The sequence below is a fragment of the Benincasa hispida genome, chromosome 2 (assembly GCF_009727055.1).
Source record: "Benincasa hispida cultivar B227 chromosome 2, ASM972705v1, whole genome shotgun sequence".
Taxonomy (NCBI): Eukaryota; Viridiplantae; Streptophyta; class Magnoliopsida; order Cucurbitales; family Cucurbitaceae; genus Benincasa; species Benincasa hispida.
The window spans coordinates 8,492,032-8,513,725 of NC_052350.1; the positions used below are offsets into that span (position 1 = coordinate 8,492,032).

The window sequence follows — 21,694 nt, forward strand, 5'->3', positions numbered from 1 at the left end:
AACAAATGGGAGAAACCTACTTTGACATAATCATGGAGAGATGAATCAGAATCCACTGTGAGTTGGCGAACCAAAGATATGACGTGAGTTGATTTATTGCCAAGAGAATCCCCATCAGCTTTAGAGGGGATGCAACATGCCACCAGCTTTGAGATCAAGAACTATGGTCGCAATGAATTAGAAGGCGGGCCAAACAACTAGGAACTCAAGGAAATAGTGAGCAGATTGTACATACCTGAAGTTGTTCTCCGAGGACTCTAGTGATTTGTTTGCTAGAACTAGATTGGAAAGATTCCAAGAGGATTGAAAAGATGCGACAACATTGGTCTTGTAACGATTTATTGTCAATGAATTGCCCAATCAAATTGAATAGGTAGCTGCATTAACTTAATAAGGTCTAACTAAGATCTAAGATGTTGGTAAACAGCGCATTAGCAAAATTCAATATAACATGTATGTGTATGACATGAAAGAACATCTAAAGAGACAAGGGGAATAAAACAAACGAAAAATTCAAGTGACCGACCACGTGAGATAAATAATATCTTCAAGGTTTAGAGTGTTGAAACCAAGACATGAATGTGTTGAGACAATTTTGCTTTAGAGTTTTTTTTTCCATTTCTTTCTTTCCTTTTTTGAAAAGAAAAGAATGGCTTTTCATTGAATTAATGAAAAGAGGCTAATGCTCAAAATACAATGAAACAAAATAAAACATGACAAGTACACTTAGAACAATATAAAAGAGTTATGCTTAAAAAATAAATGCATTCCAATTAAAATTCAAGTCTAAAACTTTAATATAAGAAACTTCATCTTAGAACTTATTAACACAGGAACAATACAAAAGAGTTATATTTTTAATAAGAGAATGTCATGAATACGAAATGCACTCACTTTGAAGTGCTAGAAACAACAGCTCTGTGACCAAGAATATTGATCAGCACTTCAATTGCCGCCAATCGATGAGATTTATGCCTGTGATGAATTGCTTCTGTGATTTTGTAGTGCATCTCTACTATAAACTGCACGAATACAACAGAGGTTTATTTGGTAAAATACATGGAATAAAAACAAAGACTAAACAAGGACAAACATAGAAGGGTTTCTAATAATAGTCCTTATATTGCAATAAACTATCTTTTTCAAAGTAAGAAACTGAAATTTCCTTAGAAGTTGAAGGAATTTACAAAGAGGAAGGACATGCCAGGCTATATGCCTTTCTCAAAGTGAAGCAATAGAACACTGCAAAAATAAACTATCTTCTTCAAAGTAAGAAACTGTTTGTCTCCCTCATTTTGTTCTTTTTTTTCTCCAAAAAAGAAACAAGTCTTTTCATGGATGGAATGAAAAGAGTTTAATGCTCTAAGTACAAAGAAACAGAATAAGCAAAATAATGAAAATAAACCAAGTAACCAAGTTTTTTTTTTAAACGAATCAAAGCAACGAAGCCAAGTAACCAAGTTCAACTAGCAAAGCCAGAAAAGAAAAGAAAATACAATCAAATACATCCCATATCGAAACAAATTGGCTATTGAACGAAGACCACTGAAACTGAAACTATGAGAACAACCATGTGGAGCAAGGACAAAGCAGAATAGTGAAAAAAAGATCAAAACTTCAAAAACAAGCTGAGGTTTCAACACTGCATCAAAAATCTTGAGACAATATTCTTCCAACCGAAGAAACTTCCATCAAAGGCAAAACTTGCAAACTCTAGGGTTTCTTTTTAGAGCTTTGGAAACGAAAGAAGCTTGAAAATGAAGTCGAAACAAACTGGATTCATCTTGTTCTGTTAGATTGGTGGTTATTGAAGGGATTCAATATCTTTTCTATGAGTGCTTCTTTTCCAAGGTTCTATTGTTTTTTCAAGACAAGCATCAGACTTAGCTTGTTCAATTTGAATTTGCCAGACTTAAAAGTTTCTTCTTCTTGGTGTTCTCTCACCATTCTATTTGCAGAATTTTCTGTCGTATGCTTAATGTGGGATTGTATTTTTTTCCCGTTTAATTATCTTGTATTGATCTATGTGTTACTTTAAGCGTACTTAGCATGTTTTTGTTTTGTTTAATTTTCTTGTATTTTGAGCTTTAACCTCTTTTCATTTATTCAATGAGAAGTCTCGTTTCCTTAAAAATAAATAAAATAAATAAATAAAAACAGACTACAAGCTGCGTAATACGTTTTTTTCAATTATTAAACATATAAATAATACCGTGAATACTCTGTCTGGACGGAAAACATTGATTCTGTCAATAACACCACTTGTTGTTTCTCTGTTCTCCCTTGAAGAACCAAGTTACAATAAAAATAGTCACGTCAGCAAAGTAGGAAAAACGAAAAGCTACAAAAGAAAATATATAAAGAACAGCAGGAGCAAGATAAGAAGATTTCACATTTCCAAGAAACCATCAACAACGGTTCGGATAGCAAGCGCGATAGTATCCTTTGGAAAGAATGGATTCATAGGTTCTGAAGTACATGATGCTAAAGCTAAGATCTGGCTGATAATGGACACCTACAAGCAGGTAGTAACAAGTAAAATGATTATAGAACATCTTAAGCAAAGTCTGTTTTCTTCAAAGATCTATCATGCTCTTTTTATTTTATTTATTTTAATTTATTTTGCCTTCTCCTCTGTTTATAAGAAACGGGAGTGAAATAGAGCTTTAATTAAGAAAAAAACCAGAGAGTTACGAAAGGGATCTCCATCCAGCTAAAAGCATGCTAAGAAATAAGTTACAAAGATCTTTAATCTAAGCGAGTCAAGAAAGACTAAATGATGTAATAGGATGGGGATATTTTGGTAAAATCAACTTAATCTTGGTTAATCCTTGATTAATTACATTTTAATTACCAATTTAGTTTTAATCTCTTTTAGTTATCCTTTTGGGACTCTTGTAATTCTCTAAAAATAGAGAGAGACTCCTTGTATTAGGTCACATTCTCATTAATAAAAAGACTCTTGATTTGATTCTTGGAGATTTCTCTCCTTTTAGTATTTAGACTACATCAAACTGTTATCAGAACGTCCGATCAGTGCCAAGCTATGTAACACCCTGAGTTATCATGTAAAGTTTACATTATTGTTTGGATAGTTTGGAATTCGAGATTTAAATAATTGGGATTTAATTTGGCCTGTGAATAAAAATTGGATTATTTTATTAAGACAATTTGATTTGTTTTATGTGGATGAATGATTTAAATTAATTTGTAAGGAAATTTTGGAAAGGATTAGGGATTTCGTTTTACAAAGATTTTGGAATTTGGGTAGGAAAATGAGGAAAAAAAACCATATAAACAGGGGTTATTTGAGAATAGAAAGTAAAAGAGGAAAAAAAAATTAATTCCCTTCTCTCTCCCTCTCAGTTTACGCATCAAAAAAAAAAAAAAAAATTCTTATTTGGCCTGTGAATAAAAATTGGATTATTTTATTATTTTGCTATACGACTGACGTGTGCTCCCTCGGGACACACTTACGACTAATCTATGTATCTTCGGGTTACACAATATGACTCATGCATGTTTTTCCGGGTTCATGTTTACAACTAATCTGTGTACCTTCGAGTTACATACTATGACTGATGCGTGTTCCTTTGGGGTCACGTTTATGACTGATATGTGACTCTTCAAGATCATTACGATTGATATGATATAGGTGTACACCAATGCCTAGATAAACTAGTTAACAGGTAACCTAGAGAGCCTAGTAACGGATCACTTATTGGGTATTGTTATACTTATTCTTTCTTCTTTTATGTTTTTCAAGCAATGACAGGAATGGATCGGCAAATGTCGGATGGGACTTGAGATAGATCCATACGGGGACACTAGAAAACACTTCTGCACTATTCATGTTCTTTTTTAGTTAAATGTTTTGAGATTTGAGTTTGTCGTCAGACGGAACAGTTTATGGTTTTGTTTTGTTTTGATCATTATTTTTCTATAAAGGTTTTGTTTTGGATCCGACCGAATGTTCTCTTTTTATTGTTTGATTGGCTTATTAAAACAATATTTTTTGTTTGAAATAGTCATTATTATCTCACTGAACTTATGATATAACAGTCAATATGTTGAATGAAAATGTGTTTAAGAGTAACGACCGATGTCAAAGTACTCGAAGGGTCAGGTCGTTACAAGCTAACTGCTACCAGGGGAAGACCGAGAAACTCTTGGCAACGCCAATTGCAAGAGGACCTTCGTGAGTTGTGCTCATTGCCAAACAACACACACCTAACTTGGGGGACCCTTTAAATTCAAGAAAATTGAGAAGAAGCTTGAAGAATCATCCAAGAACGGAATTTTATAGAAGATCTAATGCTTTAAGACAGAAATTACTATTCGTGCTATAAAGAACGACCAATTCAAAACATGTTTGAAAAAAAATTCAAGAATCGGTCCTACAACAATTTTGATGAAGAAACTTGTTCAAGGATACCCAATTTGTACATCGATCCCGAAGTATTAGAGGAAATGAAGAAGGGAGCCAAGAAAATCCAACATTTGTTGGAAGAGATGACTCAAAAGATGGAACAATTTTCGGAACATTTGCAAGAAAATCAAGAATCCATCCAATGGGGCTGTGAAATCGGGCAAGAAACGAATGGAAACGAAATCCATTGGAAAGATGAAGACCAATCGATAAAAAGAAAATTGAAGAAATTGTCGACAACAAGGTCAAAAAAATCATTAAGATTAACTCTGAGATTTCACAACATGAACCGGACGAAGAACAATCGATTAATGAAAATGATGGTGGAGACGTTGAAAGCAAAGGCATGATAGAAGCAGAAGAAAATAGCCATGGGCGTCCTACTTCGAAAAGGTTCGAAATCCTAATTGCAGTTGACCACGAAACGTGGAAGATGCTATGTTCGAAATTGAAAAAAATTGGGTTTCAGAGTGGAATAGATGACAACATACAAGAAGTCGAATTGAAAGTTAACGAAGGCGACTCATTTGAGGAAGAAGATGAGATTGACCTATTCGTTGCACAAAACAATTCAAAAGATTTGACCCATCACCTAGTTGACCCGACCCACGTGTTGTCAAAGCATACTAAAAGAATTATATAACGAATTTGCATCTTCCATTTTCTACCCACGCCTAAAGATAAACAATTTTCAAAGTTTCAATAAGGGTTTCCCATTGTCAAATGATTTATTTTCACTCGGAAGATTATTGTTGATCTTACAAAGGATTTACAAGGAAAAGATAAATATACCGTCTATTAATTGGGTTTGCAGGGAAAAGATGAATATTCCATCTACTAATTGGGCTCAAGAAATTTGGATGTTATTGATATCGGTTGCTCAAAGGGGTTTCCTTTTGAGTGGCTTACTTTTGTATTTCTACCTTCATTTCCGTTTTAAAACTCGAGAACGAGTTTCTTTTCAGAGGGATAGAATATGGTGTAATAGGATAGGGATATTTTGGTAAAATCAACTTAATCTTAATTAATCCTTGATTAATTACATTTTAATTACCAATTTAGTTTTAATCTCTTTTAGTTATCCTTTTGGGACTCTTGTAATTCTCTATAAGTAGAGAGAGCCTCCTTGTCTTAGGTCACATTCTATTAATAAAAAGACTCTTGATTTGATTCTTGGAGATTTCTCTCCTTTTTAGTATTTAGGCTACATCCCAAAAGGAGAACAATGTCATTCTGAAGGAGCTCAGAGAACTTCTCAAAGTCTTTGAAAACTCTCCTGCTCCTCATTAGCCAAACTATCCACAAAAGGGTTGTACAAGCATTTATCCAAATATCACGAGCTCCACACTCTCCATTGGCGGCAGGTCTGCACATTCTAGGTAAAGCTCTCCAAAGACTCCTGTGCCATTTTAACTGTCCAACCAAAAACAACTTATAGTTCCATCCCTTGTAACAATAAATGAGAGTCTTCAACACATATCTACAATTTTGATATATTTCTCCAAGTCATTCTTAAAAACAATCGGTAAGGCACTTTTTAAAAGGGGAAAGTACATTCGCCCTCATGACATTGACTTAGAGAGAATCGGCTTTTGTCAAACCTCCACAGCCAATTGATGAGCAAGGTTTTCTTGTATCAGAATACCTCCTAACAAAAACACTCAAGAACACAAAGAACATTAAAGATAGAAATATATATTGCAATATTAATGAAGAAACTACAATATACTACAGCCTTTCGAGAGGGCTACTCTTTCCCAAATTCCCCGAAGAAAATCCCACAAAATTCTTCACGCCCTTGCTCCCAACCAACTCCCTCTATTTATAACAAAAGCCCTAATAAACATATTAGTAACTTACTAATAACCATGATAATAAGCCTAATATTTTCTTAACTAGGAGACTTACATATTGTATCGTCGTAAGCTTGAATTCTGCAAATTCCAAGTCCACCTTGAGAAAAAGGAAGGGGTAACCATTTTCCAGTTGATAACATGGGATCCTCCACTCATCTCTACCCCTCCCCCCAAAACATTCTAATTAATCTTTTCAATGTTTTGTTATATGGTGTAGACCAAAGAAAGAACTTTATTCAAATGTAGAATATCCTCCAAAAATACAACTTAAGCAGTATTTAAAGGCAGACATTCGGTTACCTTCAAGCTAAAGAACCGGTAATAACAGCCTAAAAAATAATGAACACTTCGACTAAACAGTAACATAAAACACAAAACAACTAAATAATTTCCAGCCAACAGAGACCTATGATAAAATTACATAAAGACCCCAAAAAGACTCATAACACCTACATCACTATACCACAAGAGTATACAAAAGGCTTTGAAGACCAACAGGTAAATTCGTAGGTTTGCACAGCCTACATGAGAGTAAGTCTCCCTCCTTGGAACAAAGGTTCTTCCAAGAAGCAACACGGTTGGCTACTTTCTAGACCACGGGCACCAAGAAAGCCAACTATTTGGAATTGCCACCAAGGTGGAGGCCTAAATAATTGGTAGGATGGGGGCTAGGCTTGCATCCCCCACTCGTCATCAACCCTCAAACTCAAATTGATACCCACAACAACATAAGGATAAGTTTTATAATCAAGTTCCCCTAGAGCTCTTTCTTGGTCTTTACATTGCCGAAATACATTCTCTTTTGACAGTTCGAGTTCTAGGGCTTGCGTTCTCAGAGTATCTCAATTGGTTCATTAGATACTTTTTGGAGGACGATTTGATAGGAAACATAGAACGTCATTGATAAATAACATTACAAACTTAGGGTCCTATCCAAAGGATTACAAAAAATCATTTCCAATTTATACCAATTAAGTGCGGTATAGCTGTATAAGTAACACGAGAAATAAAAGATTCAAAGGCAAGTGATGCTTTTGTGAAGATACGCAAGTTCTTTTCGTGCCATAGCAACAATATGAATGCCCAATTGAAGTTAAGCCAAAATGTCTCCTCATTCTTGAAAGGGTGGCCAAGGAGAGCAACATTTAAAAGGGTTCAAAGATTCGTGTCAAATGCCTGACCACCCAAAACTTTGAGAGGATGACGAAAAGGATTGTGCAAAGTACATGAAGAAGTGGTCGTGGGTTTCCAATCCCTTAGAACACATAATACAACACGAAAGCGACAATGATATACTCGAAAATCTACGTTGAAGCTTATCAAAAGTGTATTTTCCAAGGAAGATAAAAATAAAGCAAAAGGAACAAAAATAGGCATTTTCCAAGAAAGACATGTATTACAAAGCAAGACTATCAACCAATTTTTTTAACGAGGAAGAAACATCTCGCTGATAGTTAAAAGCTACAAAGAACAAAAAAGACATGACTACCAAAAGTAGACTAAAGAAAAGTATCAAGCACTGAAGAAACTAAAACCTTAAGCCCACATCCCTGCAAAGTAAAATGAGATGCTACTTTTATTTTCTTATGAAAAGATATAAATAAGATAAGAACCGTATCGTTAACCGACAATCCATCAATAGGTAGTATGAAGAGCAAATAATTCTTGAGCATTCTCATCTGACATAAAGCTGGTCAATGGCAAAGAGAACATGAATGCGCATTGAATCTTAAATATTAGTGGAAAGAAAGGATCAAACCATATGTTTCTTTATAAGTATGTCTCTTTCACTCTCAGTTATTCCGGCAAAATGCAACATCGAACTTTGAAGGACTATAGCTCCCTTTTCACATCCAGAGCTCTTACTGCAATGCAGTGCCATACAAAAAGAAAATATTGGCACAAAATATCTTCTAATTAGAGCTTCCACTGGTTCGCCAGCAACCTGTTCATTTTTTTAAAACCAGCAACAAACTTTTCATAAATGAAAAGGCCAAGATGTTCTATCATACAAACTCCCAAGGAGTGAAAAAGATATTAAAAAAAATACAAATACAAATACGGACAAAAGAAAAAGTATGAAGAGTGAATAAAAGAACCTCAATTAATACAAATACCACAAGGAGAGTTTAAGTTCGTAAGTATACATACAGTACAAAACACAGATAAAAAAATTCAAAAGAATCCTACATTTGAGTCCATAGTATTTAAACATTAATCTCTACTTCTTGAGCACCAAGTATTTTAATGTATTGAATGACTTTAACCAAAAATCTGACAGCAGATGCTTTTATTGAAGCTATTATGTTTTCTAGATACACGAACTGGGACAAAAACGTTCCACTCTTAAACTTACACTAGCAATCCAGCCAAGGTTGGAACCATCACCACGTAAAATAATAGCAGGAAGAAGCCAGTGGCAGCAGTACTGAATAAAGTAACTAGGTTCAGCATCCAAGACAAAAAGCTGCCTTATCTGCATGCATGGTAAAAAGGAAAAGAAAAAAAGAACAATTATCGACAATATAAGAAGAAAATTAAAGAACAGATGCCTTCAGAAATTTAAATGCATTAGAAAGACAACCACGGAAGGAAGAATGCTCATATTTCAACTTCTATATTTTAATATAATTTCTCGTTGATATAATGAAAATGAATAAATGTTCAAGAGATACAAATGTTTTTCTTTAAAACGGAACCTCTTTCATTGATATAATGAAGTGACACTTCAAGAGATACAAATGTTTATATTTCAAATTAAAGTCCTTACTTGCAATACATAGTCCCTGCTCCATGGTACCCAAATAATGAAGGCCATGGTAGATGCAGGTACTAAAAATGCAAAAATAAAGAAAGAGCATGGCAAAAATGTATTGCAGGAATTAAGTTTTCACGGCATAAGACTAATCAACATCTAAATAGTAAATAGTAATCGGTCAGAAATTTCCAGATTTTACCCTGGAGACAAATTTTTTCTTTAGTAGTAGCAGTAATAGTTTTTTTTAAAAAAATTAAAAAAAAAAAAAAAAAAAAAAAAAAAGAAGAGAGAGAGAGAAGGGAAAAAGAGGAAATCAGTTTTACCCTGCATTAATATTGGGGTGAATAGGAGCAATCCAATTGTTCAAAGCACATAAGATCAGAGATATAATGGGATCAGATCCATACCTCAATAAGTGCAGCTAAACTTACACCACAAGTAACCCAACAAAAGAGAATTGATCCAATGAGTTCCTCCAAGTACTGCAAAAACATTTTAGAATCTCATGATACGCAATATAAAGAATTCAGAATTTCACAATTGTTGAAACTAAGGTAACTGTATGTATGTTGTCCATTGAGGACTGTTTGGATAGTTGATCATAGCTATCAGATGCCTGACTATAGCTATCAGATGCCTGAGAATACAATAAAAGGTATGAGAATATGATATCTAGTTGGTTCCAAGAAAACTGCTTACAAGGGAGTGTTATTATATTTTTATGAAAAGATAATATTAGTGTTTGTTTTATAAAACTAATTCTAAAAATTATACAAAAGTAAAATATTAATTAAATGAAGTAATCAGAGATAACTAAAGATTATTGATTTAATTAATTGATTTTAAACCTTTCACTAAAATGTTATATGATACAATTAACTATGGTTATTTTTAAAAAAAGAAGATTTCTATTAAATTATTTATTCGAATAATTTTAATATGTTTTATTATCAGTTTCTAATACAAACATGGCTTAGTAGATAAACCACCATTTAACATTGAAAAGATCGATGCCTCGATCCACCACCATGCAATTGTTGAATTAAAAATAGAGAGAGAAAAGAACCGTTTCATTATTAGTTAACCAACAAAAAGAAATCAGCAAAATAAATTTTTAAAATTAGTTCTAATGAATAATTAATATAGAAAAGTTTACTTTTTTGGTCCCTAAGTTTTTCAATAATAGGTTTATTTGGTTCCTGAAGTTTCAAAATATGTACCTCTTTGAACCTAGTTTTGAAAAACAGTTTTAAAAAGTCCCCCTACATTACCTTTTTCATTTGTAACAAAGTAAGATTTTCTCTCTTTTCAAGAGCCACAAATAATCAATTGCTACTAACCCCTACTCTAGGCAACTATAGGCAAATACTAACCCCTACCTCTACACAAATGGGATTCGGAATGATAAATACTCAAACAAGATCAAATTCTTCATTCGGGAGCTCTCTCATGAAGGCATAAACATACACGATAGACTTGAAAGGCACCTTCCCTAAATGGCCCTTTCTCCAGTGTTCGCTTTGTATAAACAGCTTGGAGATCCAACCACACATTTTTTATACAGTGCCACTTGCTCAACTTTGAACTAACTTACGAGGTGACTTCGGTTGGTTATTGGCCCTCCCTCATGATATGTTCACTTTGCTTGGTCTCCTTCTCTTGGGCCACCTGAGCTTCTTTGAAAGAATTTTGTTCGCGCCTTTTTCTGGTCGATTTTGGGTTGGAAGGAATAAAGGAAATTTAATACAAAGAAAAAAGATTATCCAGCTTTGTCTGACAATGTTGCATATCTTGCTTTAATTGGTGTAAATTGAATCCTCTTTTCTTTTTGTTGAAAATAGAGGGTTTTAGCCCTAAAGGCATTTTAGTAATTTAGCTTTACTCTAGTTTGTATTAGGGTTTCTTACCAATCTATTTATATCAGTGTCCTCTCTTGTATGTATTATCAGAAAATAATAAAGAGTTCTTTGTATCGTGATTTTTTCTCCCTGTTTTAGGATTTTCCACGTAAACGTTGTGTGCTCTTTTCTTCTTTTACTTTCATCATGGTATCAGAGCATGGAGATGAAACCCTAGCAATCATCCATGAAAATCAACCAAGGGAGTCACAACCAGCCAGCGATAGTGGCGCCACGGCCGTCGACATAGCTACTGATGTGCAGGCCGCCGTAGAACGGTATTTCCAGATAGCCCTTCCTCACCTCCTCAAGCCAGCCAACCCTACCAGAGCTGACCAGCTGAATGGAGCCCAGCCAGCAGTACACCCGATCGAGATGAGCAACTTCCAGATAGCGTCGTTCCAACCGGGTGCCGTCAAACAGACCTGGCCAATTGCCTTCACGATCGGGCCAAGAAGCATCTAGATGGCATCAATCCAACTGATCGGTTTTGAGCAGACCTGTTCGTTGCTATCGTGATTCGCTCTAGGAGTGTATTGTATAAAATAAATTGAAAGAATAAGTTCTAAGTATAAGTGATGCGTTTATGCTTTGATGCGTTTAAGTAATTGTAACCCGTTGGGGCGTTAGATATATGCAACAAAACGCACAACACTCTTTATAATGACGTTCAAGTTTTCCTAAATTAGACCCAAGTATAAATCTAATTTAGGTTCCTAGCAAGTCCAGGGTCGAACTCAGGGATTCAGTTAAACAAACGCAGACCTTGCGTTGTATCTATTGTAGGGGTTTCCGTAAATAAATGAGATAAATGTGTTATTTACACTAAAGTGTTGTGCCTGTGCAAGAAGATACAAAAGAGTTAAATGGTGAGTGATGAGTCATGCGAAAATGGAGTTTAATGTAAGTGGATGTGTCGGTCTAAGATGAATGTACACAAACCAGAATGTGATGTGGATGAGATGGGATGATTTGCTTATCTTTTGTTTATGTGTTAGACTTTATTCAACACTTCTCAATGCGAATAACATACAAAACCTATCTCTAGGATGCATGCGTCTAACACAGAATGCAACAAACACCAGTAAGTCTATCTCTAGATGTACTAGGCGTTCTACTTGATGCTAGCTTATTTACTCTTGCGAATAATCTAAGCTAAGGATGTTCTTACCAAGTTGTCAAGTTGGCTTAAGCATTGAAATGAAGTTTTGCATATAGTATTAATACATTCAACATAAACAAGAGACAAACAAGGGCAAAGTGTGATGGATCAAATATATGAATTTTATAAAGAAACAGAGTGTCTTTACAAAATCAATATTTAATCAAATGAAATGAAAGCGATAAATGAGATGAAGGAAACTGAGTCAAGCCAAAAGAGTACAATCTCTTGTATTTCTTTGGCTCAATCTCGTTGTGTCAATCACTTGTATAGGAATTGGACGAAGTGTCTTTCTCAAGATTGGCTTCCTCCGCTCCCTGACCGGCGGAGGTGGTGGTTCTCAACCCTTCTGATCGTCTTGGCACCACAGCATAGCTTCTAAAGAACTAAAACTATGACTACACTATACAGAGAGTAAGGATCTTGATAATTTCCGAACTTCTTAATTCTGGAGGGACTTCATCTATTTATAGGCAATGGTCACGTCCACTTGGTGAATGGGCATTAAAGTCCATGCCCTGGTCAGCCGCCTGACTCTCGAAAGCTTTTCAGACGCCGCCTGCTGCAGGTGCCCATACTTGCAACTAGTGATATGACANTGACTCTCGAAAGCTTTTCAGACGCCGCCTGCTGCAGGTGCCCATACTTGCAACTAGTGATATGACACAATTAGCCTGGATCAATATATCTTCTCTACGTTGAACTCCCTCCGACGCATGGCCCATGCGTTAGAGCTTTCCCTGCAGCACTTGTCTAATGTGTTAGTGCCACGATATTTAGTAATAAAACTTCTTTTGCATGAGTTTGCTAATGTTTGAATAAATCCATGTGTTTCTTCTAAAAATGAGGAGAATTTATCATTAAAAACCTTAGTTGTTCCCACTTAAGAGCAAAAATAACTTGTATTTCTACAAGTTATCACCACCCCCGAATTTGAACAATACTTGTCCTTAAACATTCCAAAATAATTCTTTGTTATCTCCTTTGTCTTAAGTGTGCAGAGTTCGCCTCTCATCATATTCAGTCATAAGCTTGAGATAAGAGTTTGGAAAATGTAACTCAGATTTACTCTTTTCTAAAAGGGCTAATGTTTAGTTTCAGGTGCAGGAGGCCTTTTATCAACTCCTTTCATTTCTCAAAACATTCCCGTTTTTTCTAAACCAGCAATGCGTTAGATGCTCTTTTTAAAATAAATGCCAGATAAAAAGGAAAAAATTATGAATTCACTTACCCATGCGTTGTTCCAAGTATCCCACTTTCGTTTTGGCTTGCCCCCACGGGTGTCATGCGAGCATCCAACTACGGGTGAGAACCCTTCACAACTAAACTCTTATCTAATATTCATGCGTTTCAAGATATAATTTCTTCTGACAAGATAGAGGAGTTCTATGGGACACGTTGGTCTAGGAGACTTAACTTCGTTCTGACTTGTCCCCACGGGTGTCATGCGAGCATCCAACTACAGCTAAATGCCTGTTCCAACTTAACTCATGTCATTTTGAGGTTTTTCTTTTGAAGTAATGACAGAGGAGTTACATTTAACATTTTTCTTATTTTGTTCCCTTTTCTTTATGATGTACTCATTTGATGCATCTTAACTCGAATTTCTGTCATCCCCAATTTGGAGATGAGCTATACTCATCCCAAATTTGGAGACGAGCTAAATCCTCATTGTTAAAAGAGAAACAAAATTTCAAAAAGGCTTCGAGAATCCAAAAGGAGTTTAAGACTTAAAGCTTGTATGCGTTAGAAAGAAAACATAGACTTTTTAGAGAAGTTCAAGTCTTGTTGATTTTCCTAACGCCTACTCCATACTTATAGATTTCATAGTTGATATCATTGAGGTTAGGCAAAGCACAAGACTTAGAAAATATCTAAAGAACAAAAATCAAGTATGCTAAGGTCAAACGCAAGGAACAAAATGATAGGAATTTCTCATTCATTTTCATAGATTCACATGAAGCAAACAAACAAGTCAAGCAAATACAAAAGAACATCAATTTAATCAAAATACAAAAATAACCCAACACCCCAAAACTTATTGTGCTGGCGCGTCATCTCTGCGTTCTTCTCCAGGGTCTTCATCCATAAAGCGCAAAGGGTTTCTGAGATGGGCAGGCAATGGAGACAGAGCAAACATTCCAACTAAGACCTGGTTGATGTACTGCGTTGTGTAACCGAATTGGTCTTGCATCCGTCTTGTTTGCTGCCTTAGATAATCTCTTAGAACCCGGTTCTGTTGCTGAAGACCTTCGATAGATGCGGCCAGTGGTCTGAGCTGATCACTGATAAAAGTTTTCAACTCTTCTAAGTCAGCGCTGTGTTGAGGTGGTGTTGGTTTTTCATTTCTTCCAACTGGGTCTTCAAAATTTGCTACGTTGCTTGATCCTAGCCCAGTTGGTTCAAAGATTATTGGAGGAGGCACAAAGTTGGGAATTGGATTTGGTGGGGGCGAAGGAAGGGAATAAGGGATGTCTTGATCTATCTGAGTAGGCTCTTGATGCGTTTGATCAAGACTCCCTTCTGGTGGGGCCATTGGTGAGTCATGGAGAGTAAGGTTGAGGGTTGGTTGCACTTCTTCATCTGGAAGTTCAAGCTCAGCTTCATGTTCTTCGTGCACTGAAGCTTCATCGCTGTGTTCAACAATCTGGACGCGTCTTCTTTTGGGGGCGCGTTTGGATGATCGAGGCCTGATTGCCATTTCCTTGGTAGGTAAGGTAGGTTGATGCGGCGAACCGCGAAGTAGACGCCTTACTAACTTTATATCTATCAAGCCACAATATCTTCATGATCATCCCCCAGAAGGATGCCCCCACGTTCACATAGTGCACAGATCAGCCATGGGAAGTAGAGTTGCCCTCGCGGTTTAGTCTTGATGGACTTGATCTGATCCCTTATAATTCTTCCAACGTCTAAAGGGATGCACTGCATGACGCAATAGGTAGCCAGGACACGTTCCTTTGACAGTGTTTCATCATGCGTTGTAGGCATGATGCTCCGTTTGATCAGATAGTACCATAGGTTTGCGTCTGGGGTTAAATTCCTGGAAGCTAACATCTTTGCTCCGTTTCTAGATGTTTGCCACTTGCTTCCAGGTTTGGCTACGGCTCTTAACGCATCTTCTAGTTGGCTTGCCGTTGGCTGCTCCAAGATGCGATTTCCTTCCGCGCCCGGATTACTATCAATGTTGAACACTTCGTTGATCTTGTCAGCTGAGAAACGCACTAATACCCCATCAACAAAGGCTATGTTCTTCTCTATATCAAATTCACTGTTGTAGAACATGCGGACGAGGTTGGGCCAAATACGAGTGTGCCCAACGCAGAACTGACTCCACCCCAATGCGTTTATTGTTTTTGTTATGTATATTGGCAGTGGGTGGCGATCGGGAAAGAAGCCATTTTCTAAGAAGACCTCAGGAAGAAAGCGTCAATTCAATGATATACTCGTAAAAAATGAGGATACTAATACGTTGAAAATACATTTTTTTTCTTTAAGAAAATATAGGATATAGATAAATTTAGCATACAAGTTAATAACAATAGCACAGAATAGAATACAAACACTGAAATACAATTAAAAAAAAAAAAAAGCAACATCTAAGATGCTGAAGTACAATAGTTAATAAAATACAATAGAAAAGTGACTCATATTACAAAGAAGAAGAAGAAAAAGATTAGAGGGAAAAGTATGAAGATAAACGAAGAACTTCTTCATTGAATTGTTGAAGATATTCAAATGGTTTATATTTTGGTGAACTTTGTGAGGACTCAAATGTGAAATAGAGATTATATGATTCTAGTCCAGGGTTTGGTCCATTATTTTTTTTTTTCTTTTAGTTTTAGACTCGAGTAGTGAGATTTTTAAATAGGTTGCCTAATTTTAGATTGTGAAATATTATATGAGTTACTTGTCTTTTTTCTTTAAAAAAAAAGTACGCATAGAAATAAATAAATCAAATCGCGTGTCAGATACGTATCTAAAAAGTATTTGAAAATATAGATACGTCAAATCGCGTGTCAGATACGTATTTGGGAAGTATCTGGAAGTATCGGTATCCGATACGTGTCTGATACTGATTTTTTGCCGCACATGAAGTATTTTTGCTTCATAGAGAGGGGATTTTTGTTTCTCAACAGAAATATACGCTTGATTTACTAAAAGAAACAGGAATGACTGGATGTAAGCCCGTTGATACTCCTGTAGAATTCAATGCAAAGCTTGGCAATTCTGTTAATAGAGTTCCAGTCAACAAAGAGAGATACCAACGTCTAGTTGGGAAATTAAATTACCTATCTCATACTAGACCGGATATATCCTACGCTGTCAGTGTAGTTAGTCAATTCATGCAAGCACCTTACGAAGAGCATATGAAGGCTGTGGAACGCATCCTGAGATATTTAAAAACTACTCCTAGTAAGGGTTTAATGTTCAAAAAAACCAACAAACGGTGCATTGAAGCTTATACCAAATCTGACTGGGAAGGCTCTATTGTAGACAGAAAGTTATCATCTGGGTGCTGTACCTTGTATGGGGAAATCTCGTTACTTGGAGAAGCAAGAAACAATGAGTGGTTACTAGAAGTAGTGCTAAAGCAGAATACAAGACTATGAGTCTTAGAATATGTGAAAAAATCTGGTTGAAAAAAGTTCTGTCGGATCTCCATCAAGTTAGTGATCTTCTGATGAAGCTCTATTGTGACAATAAAGCAGCAATAAACATAGCGAATAATCCAATTCAACATGACAGGACAAAACACGTGGAAATCGATAGACACTTCATTAATGAAAGATTGGACAATGACAATGTTTGTATTCCGTACATTCCTTCTGGTCAACAGGTCACAGATATCCTCACAAAAGGATTACTCAAGCTAAGCTTTGATTTTTGTATTAGCAAGTTGGGTCTAATTGATATCTATGCCCCAACTTGAGGGGGAGTGTCGAAAATAGAGGGTTTTAGCCCTAAGGGCATTTTAGTAATTTTTCCCTGGTCTGTATTAGGGTTTCCTACCCGTCTATTTATAGCAGTGTCCTCTCTTGTATGTATCATCAAAAAATAATATAAAGTTCTCTGTATCATGGTTTTTTCTCCCTATTCTAGGGTTTTCCACGTAAACGTTGTGTGCTCTTTTCTTTTACTTTCATCACTTTTCATATAGTCTTTCGTCTCTTTTTCCGAATTGAACATCTCTTTTGTAACTCTTGATTTGGGCCTTCTCTTCATCCTTAAATTTTGTACATCAATAAAAAAAATCTTCTAAAAAGAAATAGTAATTTTTTTATTATTTTTAATGTTGATATGGAGAATCATAAAATTCAAAACTAGTTAAAACAATAATCAAAACAAAAACCTTCTCTCTCCATTTCTCTTCTCTCACTCACTTCTACACCTCCTACTCTTCCTCCCCGTCTCCTTCTCATGCTTCCTCTTTTTCCACCGGTGCTGACTCTAGAGCTGGATGTACAAGAAGGTGGCCAAGGCATTAGGTAAGTGAGCGGGGAAGATGAGGATAAGGAGATGGAAAAGGAGAGAAGGCATCAGCATTGGTGGGGAAGTGCCAGCACCAGGATGCAGGTGAAGGAAGAGGGGTTAGGCATGGGAAGGGAGAGAAGAAAGAGTAGTTTTTTTATTCTTGTTTAATTTTCCACATCAGCATTAAAATAATAAAAAAAAATTATCTCATTACTCTAACAAGAAGTGCAAAAAAATGTAGTCATGGACAAAACAAACCTATTACTGAAAACTCCTAAAAGTGTACATTTTGAGATCTTTGAAACCAAACGAACCGATCATTAAAAACCCGAGGACCAAAAAAGGTAACTTTCTCTTCAATATAGTAAATTTATTTGTGAACCACATAATATTTAATACAATAGAATAATTAATTATATTAATATTTAAATATCATTTTAAATAGAAATTAATGTTTAATTAACTTTAATATAGTTTTATCAATTATTAATATGATGTAAATATATTTCAAAATTTTAAATCAATATTGATAACATAAACAACTATTATATACAACATAAAATTTGAATAAATATATAAAAAGTAATAAAAGAGATCCCTAGTAATAGAATAAAATGGTCTAAAATATATAGGCACGTTACCTATAACCTAGAAAACCAATACAAATTAGGGGTGGGGGGAATTGAACCACGGACCTCTTGGTACTCAGCACATACAAGTGCCAGCTCTTGTTGGCACCTGGAAAACCAGTAATAAAGCCTAAAAATTAAAGTACCAAAACTAACCAGCAACAAACAATCTCAACTAATAAACAACTTGAAACCTGACAAATAAAAAAGAGAAAAGTACTAAAAAGTAAAAACCACTCCAAAACACATAATTATCTACATCACATTTTGTGAGGATATGAGATACCCTCTTTTCATGGGCACAGGAAATTCTCAATAATGGGTTATTCCCGGCTCCATGGTAACAAACCTTTTTTCTTATATTCGTGAGTGTCCGGGTCAGCTTACGCACACCACAACTAATCTCACAGGACAACTTGCTTGACCTTACAACATTTGGGTGTCAAGAAAACTCATAAGAAATTAATTCCTAGGTAGGTGGCCACCATGGATTGAACCCTTGACCTCTTAGCCATTTATTAAAACTATATCTCTTTTTTACCACTAAGCCAACCCATGATGGTTCCATAGTAATAAACCTTGAAACAAATAAAGTGATAAGTAACCCCATTCCCACTCCCACCCTCTTATTTCCATGAACAAAATGGCACGTTATAGTTGATATCCTGTACCCTAAACCCTTTTAATCAAAGTTCGCAATTCTTAATACAAAAAGTTAGCAGAACCCAATAAGAATATGGAATGATGACTGAAAAAATGTATAAAAAAATTTAAGCACAAAGGCCTCAGCTATAAATTTCACCTTCTGTCTTCCCGAATAATTGAGCTCTCTGGCCAGGTTATCAAGCATGGCAGAGACCAATTCCCTGAAAAGGAACAAAAAACTATTAACTGAAAAATATAAACCCCAATAAATTGTATGTTTGAAACAAGTTAGATGAAGCACCTTTGACTAGGATCAATGGCCGAGATTGCACACATCATGAAAACAACCTGTAGTGCCATATAATACCAATAAAGAACGAGAGAAACAGAGCTTTCTCGGGAGTACAAAAACCAGCCCATAAAATATCAAATTAACTTGTCAAAAAACTACTATAAAGAGTGCTTTGCTTATTTCTTTATTAAAATTTAAAACCAAATAATGAAACTGTAGATAAATATAATTAGAAGAATTAGAAATGGTAAAAGAATTAGTTTTTCATTGGATCCTTGGTTAGACAAGTTGCTCTTAGAAAAGCTTTCCCAAACTTTTCAGAATTGCACTAAAGCCGCTAGGATCAGTTGAGGATCATTGGGACTCCATTCTTCAATCATGGGCAGTTTTATTTAGAAGATTCTTAAAAGATGATGAATTGGATAATTTTCAAAACCTTAATGGCTTGTTATTACAGAAAAAAGTGATGGACAGCTTTGATAAAAGAATTTGGTCATTAGAATCCGATGGGAAATCCTCAGTCAAATCCTTAGTGAAACATCTACAAATTTCCTCTCCATTAGAACAGGATTTGGAAAAAGCAATTTGGAAGTCCAATAGTCCACGTCAAGTTAACATTACCGTTTGGATAATGATATTTGGAGCTTTGAATTGTTTGGAGATTTTGCAGAAGAAGCTTATAAATCAGTGTTTGTCCCCCACAGTTTGTCCTGTGTATGGCAGTAAGTGAGTCTTTACAGCACCTCTTCTTTGAGTGTCCCTATGTTACTCCATGCTGGAATTCTTTATTGGCAGCTTTCAACACAAGCTGGGTTTTTGGGAACTCATTCAGAGATAATGTGGAGCAGATTTTGATTGGTCCTACTTTAAAACCAGCACCTAAACTGCTATGTAATAACGCTATCAAAGCCCTGTTAACGGATTTGTGGTTTGAGAGAAATCAAAAAGTATTTCATAAAAAAGCAACCCACTAGAAAAATCGCCTTGAGACAGCGAAGCTTAATGCATCATCTTGGTGTTCCCTATCTAAGGGTTTTGAAGACTATTCGGTGCAAGATATATGTCTGAATTGGAGCTCTTCTCCAACAAGATAGATAGCTCTGGATATTGTATTACTATTATTTTCTTGTTTGTAAGCAAATTAGGGTTCTTGAGTACTTGGATTTTATTGGTATTTTGGCTGTTTTTTGAGGTGTTTGGTAGGGTTGAGCCCCGACGATGTCCTTTTTGTATTGTTGTTTAGTCCATTGTATGTGCTGCATATAATGATTTAGTTTTGTTCAGAGATGATGAGGGTGCTACGGGGTGTCAACCTAGTTGAGATGCCCGGATGTGCCCCTGATCCATGGGTCTTTTTATTTTATGCTCTTTGTATAACACTCTTGTACTTTGAACATTAGACTTATTTCATTTTGTTCGTTTCCATCTCTTTTTTTTTTTTTTTTTTTTTTTGAAAAGGAAACCATACTTTTTATTGATGCATAAAAAGAAAGTATAAGAGATGTGTACTTATAAAAGAGCGATACAAGACAAGGGATCAGGAGACACACTTGGACATCTCAACTAGGTTGACACCCCCATAGCGTCCTCATCACATCCATACAAACTCAAACAAAACGAACAAAATAGAAATTACAGGAGAATTGAATACAGAGAAAAGTTGTCCTCTTTTGAGAAACATAATACATAACAAAGGAGAAAACAAGAAAATAATTCTAACTACTTAAGTCTTCAAGGTTGGAGAGTAGTGCCCCTTCTCTTTAAAACATAATCAGTCTGGGAGGATGAAGGCTTGCCAATTTAAACAAATATCCTGAAGGGAGTATGCTGCAAAATGTTTAGAAAGAGAACACCATTGAGAAGCATTAAGTTTAGCAGCCTCGTGACAGGAGAACCACGTGAGTTCTTTATCTTGAAAGATTTTTTGATTTCTTTTGAACCAAATTTCAACTAATAGTGCTTTTACTGCATTGCACCAAATCAGATTTGGGGCTTTTTTGAGGATAGGACCAGTAAGTAGTTGCTGAACATTATTTCTAAAAGTATTATCAAAAGCCCAATTGATGTTGAAGATTTTAAAAAGGACTAGCCAACAATTTCTGGCGAAGAGACAGTCAAAGAATAAGTGTTGTAAATCTTCTTCTGCTGATTTACATAAAATGCACTGATTAGGAGAAAGAAAGTGGGAGGGCAGCTTGTGTTGTAGGACTGAGGCACTGTTTAGGGTTCCAAAAAGCATGATCCAAACCGTAATATTCACTCTTCGAGGGTGGTTGGTCTTCCATAGAGCTTTTAAAAGGTGAGTGTCAATAGGTGAGGCCAAAGCAAGATGGTTAGACAAAGATTTTACAGTGAATGAGCCACTTGCTTCTAAAGACCAAGATCGAGAGTCAAGTCTGATTGTTGGCTTTATGTTGGAAATCAAGGAGAGCAGGTTCTGAAAATCTGGTATTTCTTCTTCTTTTAATAGTATTCTAAAGGGTAGAGACCATGAGAGGGTTTGAGAATCCCAATGATCCAAAACAGATCCATTTTGGTTGGAGGCAACTC

At 35.7% G+C, this 21,694-nt stretch overlaps 1 protein-coding gene across 6 annotated transcripts in view; it reads right to left on the reverse strand.

Annotated features, from left to right (window-relative positions):
* LOC120070992 (serine/threonine-protein kinase ATM) overlaps window positions 1–21,694 on the reverse strand; it is a 145,571-nt gene that overhangs the window by 64,208 nt on the left and 59,669 nt on the right. For all 6 annotated transcript variants that reach the window (XR_005480101.1, XR_005480102.1, XR_005480103.1 and 3 more), the window contains exons 27-36: window positions 19,154–19,200; window positions 19,010–19,073; window positions 9,451–9,525; window positions 8,642–8,761; window positions 8,045–8,230; window positions 2,394–2,515; window positions 2,213–2,282; window positions 895–1,022; window positions 236–377; window positions 21–161 (exon numbers count right to left, since the gene is read on the reverse strand). Coding sequence is in view for 3 of the 6 variants with exons in the window: in XM_039022968.1 (XP_038878896.1) it covers window positions 21–161; window positions 236–377; window positions 895–1,022; window positions 2,213–2,282; window positions 2,394–2,515; window positions 8,045–8,230; window positions 8,642–8,761; window positions 9,451–9,525; window positions 19,010–19,073; window positions 19,154–19,200 (1,095 nt within the window). In the remaining 3 variants the exon portion in view is untranslated. The remainder of the gene's footprint in view (window positions 1–20; window positions 162–235; window positions 378–894; window positions 1,023–2,212; window positions 2,283–2,393; window positions 2,516–8,044; window positions 8,231–8,641; window positions 8,762–9,450; window positions 9,526–19,009; window positions 19,074–19,153; window positions 19,201–21,694) is intronic.